Source organism: Erinaceus europaeus, unplaced genomic scaffold, assembly GCF_950295315.1.
Source record: "Erinaceus europaeus unplaced genomic scaffold, mEriEur2.1 scaffold_509, whole genome shotgun sequence".
In the NCBI taxonomy this organism is placed as follows: domain Eukaryota; kingdom Metazoa; phylum Chordata; class Mammalia; order Eulipotyphla; family Erinaceidae; genus Erinaceus; species Erinaceus europaeus.
This window is the reverse complement of record NW_026647479.1, coordinates 77,869-86,337: the sequence shown is the minus strand read 5'-3', so window position 1 is coordinate 86,337 and position 8,469 is coordinate 77,869. Positions and strand designations below refer to the sequence as shown.

Genomic DNA, 8,469 nt, shown 5'->3' with positions numbered 1-8,469 from the left:
AAAAAAAAAAAGGGCAACAACAACAACAACAACAACAACAACAAGAGTTTTCAAGGTGGCAGTCAGGGTGATTACTCACCCGGTAGAGCTCACATGCTAACATGAGTGAGGACCTGTGTTTAAGCCTCCAGTCCCCACCTGCATGAGGGAAGCTTCAGTAGTGCTAGAGCAATGCTCAGGTGTCTTTCCTTCTCAGTTTCTCTCCCTCTCAACTTTCAGTCAACCAATCAATATAAAAAATAAAAGTTTTCCAAGGAATCAACCTCACTTACTCATAAAATACTACTTCCTTATAACCAAAACTAATTTTCTTTCCTATTAGCCAAGAGTGACAAGACATACCTGAATAGGCTCTTCCTCTTCACATTGACCAGATACAAGAAGATCTCCATATTCCCCTATACACCATGCAGCTACTTGTACCAAAGGTTGCTACGAAAAAGAAAATCACCATTTAAAGTCACAATAATTAATACAAATTATAGGGCATCTAATCAAAGATAAAAACTAGGACAAATGTAGGGCATCTGTAATAATAATATATTCCCTCTATATAAAAAGAAAGGCAAATGAAATACTTACTTGAGAATAATCACCAAGAATTGCTTTATACAAACGCTGGACTGTATAGGCATGCATCTCGACACTGTTGGTTATTAACTGGATCAAATTGGGAACTGCATCATCACGAACATAGCTTCCTGCCTAAAATGAAATGGACATGGTTACTCCAAGAAGCACATACCATATTAGCTATGATTACATGATTATTAAAAGGATATTACTGTAAAACTCTCAAAGACAGTCTATTACAATTATCTACTCTATACACTTTTCATTCTTCATGGTCTTTTAAAAATATATTTACTTATGAGTAAGTAAAAATCTTAAGAGACAAGCATACACTTTGTGCTAAGAAACACAAACAGAAAGGGAAAAGTTTGGAGAAATGGTGAAAATTATGATTATATTCTTCTCTAATAGAAGAAAGCTGAGTGTGTTAAGTGAAAGTACATATATGATCTGACATTTATAGATATCATCATGCAACAACAAAAGATTTCACACTTTCTCAAGTTAACTTGAAACATTTATCAAGACCTATATCCTGGGCCATAAAATTTCTTAAAAATAACAGAAGTCATACACTATCAAACTGGAAATCAGTAACACAAACATAAATGAGAAATTACCCAATGTTTACAGATTAAACCAATACACTACTAAATAACATGAAGGTCAAAGAAATATTACAAAGATCCACAGACCAGTGTCTCATGAGCATCACGCATCAAGTTGTAAAAATCTTCTCAAAATCAAATGACAAAAAAGAATTATAATCTACATCATACAGAATTTATTCTAGCCATGAAAGGTTGGTTAAATATTCAAGAATCAGTTAATATAATGCAGGGCATTAAAAGGCAAAAGAAAAATATCAGATCAAAACAAAAGAGTACAAATCAATAAAATGTATTTATTGTCATCGCCTGGGCCTTGACACTTCTGGTCAATTCCCCTTCCCCCAAACACTCCCCAGCCCCAGGTAGAGACAGAAAGACACAACAGCACCAAAACATCTTTTAGTATAATGGGGGCTGAAACTTGGATCATATATGTGACAATGTAAAGACACTACACAAGTAAACAATCTTGCTGCTCCAAAAATAGAGTACTTTTTTATTTTAAATTTATTTATTTATTTATCCCCTTTTGTTGCCCTTGTTTATTGTTGTAGTTATTGGTGCTGTTCTTGTTGGATAGGACAGAGAGAAATGGAGAGAGGAGGGGAAGACAGAGGGGGAGAGAAAGATAGACACCTGCAGACCTGCTTCACCGCTTGTGAAGCCACTCCCCTGTAGGTGGGGAGCTGGGGGCTCGAACCTGAATTCTTATGCCGATTCTTGTACTTTGCGCCACCGGCGTTTAACCTGCTGTGCCACAGCCTGACTCCCTATTCTTTTCTTTATTTTATTTTATTTTTTTAAATATTTTATTTATTTATTCCCTTTTGTTGCCCTTATTGTTTTTTTGTTGTAGTTATTGTTGTCGTTGTTGATGGATAGGACAGAGAGAAATGGAGAGAGGAGGAGGAAGACAGAGAGAGACAGACACCTGCAGACCTGCTTCATTGCTTGTGAAGCAACTCCCCTGCAGGTGGGGAGCCGGGGCTCGAACCGGGATCTTTACACCGGTCCTTGTGCTTTGTGCCAACTGCACTTAACCCACTACACTGATACAGCCCGACTCCCATTCTTTTCTTTTTTATCACCAGGATTATCACTGGAGCTTGATGCCTACACACCCCACCACTCCCAGCAGCCATATTCTTCCCTTTTCCATTCACCCCTACACAAACACACACACACACACACACACACACACACACACACACACACGGGCTTAAACCTGGGTTCTTGTGCATGGAAATGCGTGCACTCTTATCAGGTGGGCCACTGCCCAGCTCAATGCTTAACTCTGGCATAAATGATGCTGGGGGATCAAACCTGGGACTTTATATATGTAGTTGCATTTTAACTTTGGTAGATTTTGTCTCTCTTTTCAATTAATTTTCTTCCCTATTGTTGCCCTTGTTTATTGTCGTTGTTATTGTTGTTATTATTGCTGTCATTGTTGTTGGATAGGACAGAGAGAAATCAAGAGAGAAGGGGAAGATATAGGGGGAGGAGAAAGATAGACACCTGCAGACCTGCTTCACTGCCTGTGAAGTGAATCCTATGTAGGTGGGAACCCAGGGATTTGAACCGGGATCCTAGTGCCGGTTCCAGAAAATCCATGGAAAATCCTTCCATGGGTTTTCCACCATGTGTGCTTAAAGATATTGTCTCTTATGCTGTACAAGTTTAATCTTCTTAAAAAAGACTGGACAGAGGTAGCCAAAAATTTAGAGGGTAGGAGAAGATAGGGAGAGAGATGGAGAGACACCTGCAGTACTGCTTCATCACTTGTGAAGCTTCACCCCTGCAGGTACAGTCCAGGGGCTCGAATCAGAGCCCCCTTTTTTTTTTTTTTGCCTCCAAGGTTACTGCTAGAACTCAGTACCAGCACTATGAATCTATTGCTTTTTGAAGGCCATTTCCACCATTTTTTTATTGGATAGGAAAGAGCAAAACTGGGAGAGGAGGGGAAGATAAGAGATGGGGAGAGACTTGCTCTACAGCTTGTGAAGTGACACCACCCCCACCCCCCCCCCCCCGCAGGTTGGGAGCAAGGGGCTCAAACTGGGATGCTTGAGTTGGTTCTTGCATTTCGTACTATGTGTGCTACCTCCCAGCCCCCTTGAACCCAGGTCTTTGCCACACTGTAATGTGTACGCTCAACCAGGTGTGCCACCAATCTGCCCCCCCTAATTTTTTAGTTTTAATGTGGTCAAATAAATATGCAGCTGTTTTCCATTATGGTATCCACCTCTGTTAACATAATCAGGCACAGGTAATTATGCTTTTTTTTTTTTTTTGCCTGGGGCCTGGTGGCTGAACCATGCATGAATCCACTGCTCCTGGACGCCATTTTTCCCATTGTGTTGCCCTTGTTGTTATTGTTACTGCTGTTGTTCGATAGGACAGAGAGAAATGGAGAGAGGAGAAGACAGAGAGGGGGAGAGAAAGACACCTGTAGACCTGCTTCACTGCTTGTGAGGTGACCCCTCCCCCTGCAAGTGGGAAGGCGGGGGCTTGAACCGGGATCCTTTTGCCAGTCTTTGAAATTGAGCCATGTGCTCTTACCCACTATGCTACCGCCCAGCCACCTACTCCTAGATTTCTAATCCCATCTATTAAACCAATGATATATACTAAGGATTATTAAAATCCAGGAAAAATATCATAGAAATTGAAATAACATGTTATAAAACTATAATTTATTTTTTAATTGAGGGTAATAGTACTTTACAATGTTGTGTTTTAGATGTACAAGTTCACACTCCTTTAAATATATGTTAACACACCATGCCCACCATCAAATACTAGTATCACTCAACAATAGCGCATAGGACCTGCTTCTATATTTTCTTTTCAGCCTCTCCTCTGTAATTTCAGTTCTGCTGCCTGAGTTCAAAGCTTTCAATAAAGCTGTGAACTTTAAATCCAGAATAAATTTAGCTATATAGAGTTCTACAATGGTTTCCTTTCATATTCAAAATAAAATTCAAACTCCTCCAAGATCTCACATTTGCTAGCCCCTGTATCAATTCTACCACTTGCTGCCTCTTTTTCCCTATTGGTTTTACTTGCTTTTGCTATACTAGTGGGTCAACTTTGCTGTTATCTTTAGTTTTCGGAGCACTTATTGTTCCCTCTGACTAGTACACTCATCTGCCAAGTCTTTGTAGGCTCATTTCACTAAATTCTCTATTTAAATTTTTCCTTCTCTGAGTCCCCTGCCTATTCTACCTAAAATACTTGATTTGTTGCTCCATCCACCCCTCAGCTGCCTGTCAGTTTCACTAATGAGTGTTTCTCAAACTAATTATTATTATTATTATTGTAGTTAAGCTGCTCCTGTGCAGGTAGGGGCTATGGGCTTGAATCTGGGTTCTTATGCATTCATTCAACTGGGTGTGTCACCACCCAGCATCTCTGAAAGCAAGTTCCCATTCCTGAAGGACTAGTATATATTAAGTTGTCAGATAACTTATGAAGCATTTTTGCAGAGAAATAAGCAGGTCATAGTAGGGGGTTGATAACACGATGGTTATGCAAACAGACTCTCCTGCCTGAGGCTCCAAAGTCTCAGGTTCAATCCCCCACACCACCAGAAGCCAGAGCTGAGCTCTGATATTAACAAATAAACAAACAGAAAGAAGTATATCGTGACTTTTCCCGTAACTCAGTATCTCCCTGTGAATATCCCCATCATACTAAAAGGTAAGTTTCACAGAGCAAGGGCTTTACCTCATAATCAGCACATCCCAGCATGTAGTATGCATTAACTAGAAAGCTACTTACCGTTGTAAGAACACGCATTATTGTGTCTATATGCCACCGTTTGGAAGGTGCATACCTGAGAAAATAATAACACAAAGTTAAAAAAAAAACAACCCAGAAATCTGTAAACTAGACTGTGCTTCTTCTTCTTCTTCTTCTAGCGTTTGCCCTTCTTCCGTAGCCAGTCAACAGCGTCAGGTTGAAAGCTGTCAGGAGCTGCTTGTTGCTGGCTCTGAAAGTGACTGGGATCCATGTGGATTCAGTCGACTAGGAAGGATCGTCAGTTTCCCCAATGAATGGGTACACACGGGATGCACCACGAGAAGGTCGATCCAATGCAATCAAACTTTCAAAAAAAAAAATCTATAGTAATTTCTAAGCTCAGTCATATTTCAAATTTGACTTAGAGATTTCACATAATATTGCCATAAAAGAGTAAGGTGAAGAAATTTAATCTCCAGTTTTTCAGGAAATAAGTCAGAAATTCATGCCAATAATAGTAATAGTAATAATAATAATAATAATAATAATGGAACTATTTTCTAACTCATGGAACTTACTGTAATTTACAATGGAAAGAGAAGCAATGACCATACCACCAAATTCTAAGATTCTAAGGTGGGGCAAAATGTTCAGGTCTTACTGTTATGTGGAAAATGAGAAATGTTATATATATATATACAAACTACTGCATTTTACTGTCGGCTGTAAACTATTATCTCCCCAAATTTAGAAAAACAATTTAAATGCAAAAAAAAAATACATTTCAAATGCTTTAACTCTACTTTCTCTTAAAAAGGGGGGGGGTCATTGGTAAGACATTAAAGAACAGATAGAGATTTTCTTAATGTGAGATTTAATTTTTCTTTTGGGGGGTGTTAACACGTTACAAATGTTTGCTTAGGGAGCCAGGCAGTAGTACAGCAGGTTAAGCGCACATGGCGCAAAGCGCAAGGATCCGCGAAAGGATCCCAGTTCGAGCCCCTGGCTCCCCACTTACAAGGGAGTTGCTTCACAAGTGGTGAAGCAGGTCTGCAGGTGTCTGTCTTTCTCTCCCCCTCTTTGTCTTCATCTCTCTCCATTTTTCTCTGTCCTATCCAACAACTACAATAATAATAGTAACTACAATAGTAAAAAAAAAAAGGGCAACAAAAGGGAATAAATAAATAAATATTTTTTTAAAAAATATTTGTTTGGGTGGGGGTACAGCATAATGGTTATGCAAAGAGACTTTTATGCCTGAGGATCTCAAGTCCCAGGTTCAATCACCCACACCGTCATAGGCCAGAGCTGAGCAGTGCTCTGTAAAAATAAGTTTGTTTTTGGTGGGGTTTTTTTGCTTTTGTTTCTTTGCAGCCAGGGCCTCATGTATTCATTATTTCACCACTCCTGAGATAACTTTTAATTTAAGTCAATGACAGAGAGAGGGACAGAAACCGTGACACCAGAGCTTCCCCTATGGCATTCTATAACTGGTTTATTTAAACTGTCAATTTTTTCATTAAAATTATTTACTTTACAGAATTTATTTGTGAAAATAATGGCCAAAAAACAAACATCAACATTTTCAAACCTGGACTACATGCACCCTACCTGGCTATTAGATTAGCATAATTTAGAAATGATGGCTAGAATGGCCTTTTCAAAATTCATTTCCAGTTGGGAACTTAAAATATATTTTACAATTTTTTTTCCCCTCCAGGGTTATTGCTGGGCTCGGTGCCTGTACCATGAATGCACCGCTCCTAGAGGCCATTTTTCCCCCCTTTTGTTGCCCTTGTTGTTGTAGCCTCATTGTAGTTATTATTATTGCCATTGTTGATGTTGTTCGTTGTTGGATAGGACAGAGAGAAATGGAGAGAGAGGGGAAGACAGAGAGGGGGAGAGAAAGACAGACACCGGCAGACCTGATTCACCGCCTGTAAAGCGACTCCCCTGCAGGTGGGGAGCCGGGAGCTCGAACCGGGATCCTTATGCTGGTCCTTGCACTTTGTGCCACGTGCGCTTAACCCACTGCGCCACTGCCCGACCCCCCATTTTACAAATTTAAAACATGTTTATAAGTATCTCCCCCAGGCCTTCAAAATGTTTTCAAAATTTCAAGTATCTTTTACCAATCAAGGAAAAAATAAAATCTTACTTTTCTGCAGCAAGAAAGATTCCAGATGCACAGTCTGCTTTAAATTCTGGTTCACATGAATCCAGAAAATAAAGTAATTCCTTCATCATGCCTCGAATATTATTTCCATTTACCAGGGCAAAACTCAATTCCATAGCACGCCTTAGAGAGGAGGAAAAAATAGTTACAACAGTTACAGTGATAATAAAATAAAGACCACAGTAAGTTCTCTCTGTAACTCAAGAACTGGCAGGTGGGTTAACATCTATGCACATCCTGTGATTCAAACTCTTGTACATGAAATAACCAAAGATACCAAAAATTGTTTAACATATTTGAATCTCCATTCAGTACTCTTCAAACTTTCTATAAAATTTACTAGTGACAAAAAAAAAAAAAAAAGATCTTTGAGTCCAAAAGGCTACTGTTCTGTGAAGCTGAAATTTAGAATATTTAATAGTCTCTAGGAGAGGCAATAAAATTACTATCCAATAATAACATTATTTCTCAAGTATATGATATACAGAAAATTAGAATAAAAATAAGCCTTAAGGGTTATTGAGCTAAGTGAGATAAGTCAAAAAAGACAAATAATCCACAATTACATTTATTTATTATTTTTTAAAGACTATTTATTTACTAATGAGAAAGGAGGGGAGAGAGAGAAAGAATCAGACATCACTCTGGTACATGTGCTGCCAGAGATTGAACTTGGGACCTCAGTCTTGAGAATCCAATGCTTTATCCTCTGCGCCAACTCCCAGACCACTACAGTTACACACACACACACACACACACACACACACACACACACACACACACACACACACACACACACACGCGCTAAGTAAAATTTATTCAGAGAAACAGACTACACAAACCAGAGTGGTAGTTACCAAGTTCTGGGGTAAACGGGAATAAAAGGGCAACATTGGTCAAAGAGTACAAAAGAGGATGTCTTCTGAATGTCCTATCTGCTGCCTAATACTCACTCTAAGGTACACTGTTTTAGGAAAAATAGTGCCTCTAGTATCTTGGAGTCTAAGTACTGTGATAAACGTGTGCTGTCAGCAATCTGAGCTTCAGCATTGTGATAAAACACTTAGCCGATGGATCACTCTGTATGTTCATCCTCCAACACACTAAGCACAGTACATCTCTATTAAGTAACTACCCACCTTGTCTGTGTCTGTTTTAGTTATCAAAAAAGCAAAGACAAATTTTGTGTGCACCTAAGTATTTCTTACTGGCCTTTTCTTAAGTGGTTTAAGCTTTCTATCAAACCTTTTTTAAAAAGGATTTGTACTTCAGAGTTCATTAGTGAAAATAATGCCTAAAAATAAATGTCAACATTCTCAAAATTACTATCAAATGTCAGACGGAGGGGGATATCAATAATTCGTT

The 8,469-nt window shown here is 39.0% G+C and overlaps 1 protein-coding gene and 1 non-coding gene across 3 annotated transcripts in view; both read right to left on the bottom strand.

Annotated features, from left to right (window-relative positions):
- Nucleotides 1-303: 303 nt before the first annotated feature.
- The window catches only part of AP1G1 (adaptor related protein complex 1 subunit gamma 1), a 64,605-nt gene continuing 56,439 nt past the window's right edge, over nucleotides 304-8,469 (bottom strand). For both annotated transcript variants that reach the window (XM_060184047.1, XM_060184046.1), the window contains 4 exons: nucleotides 7,087-7,227; nucleotides 4,968-5,022; nucleotides 583-705; nucleotides 304-432 (listed from right to left, as the gene is read on the bottom strand). In XM_060184047.1, the coding sequence (XP_060040030.1) occupies nucleotides 319-432; nucleotides 583-705; nucleotides 4,968-5,022; nucleotides 7,087-7,227 (433 nt within the window). In that variant the 3' untranslated portion in view covers nucleotides 304-318. The remainder of the gene's footprint in view (nucleotides 433-582; nucleotides 706-4,967; nucleotides 5,023-7,086; nucleotides 7,228-8,469) is intronic.
- On the bottom strand, nucleotides 8,124-8,209 carry LOC132536351 (small nucleolar RNA SNORD71). Its single transcript, XR_009547962.1, has one exon. It is a non-coding gene; the product is annotated as a small nucleolar RNA SNORD71 (small nucleolar RNA).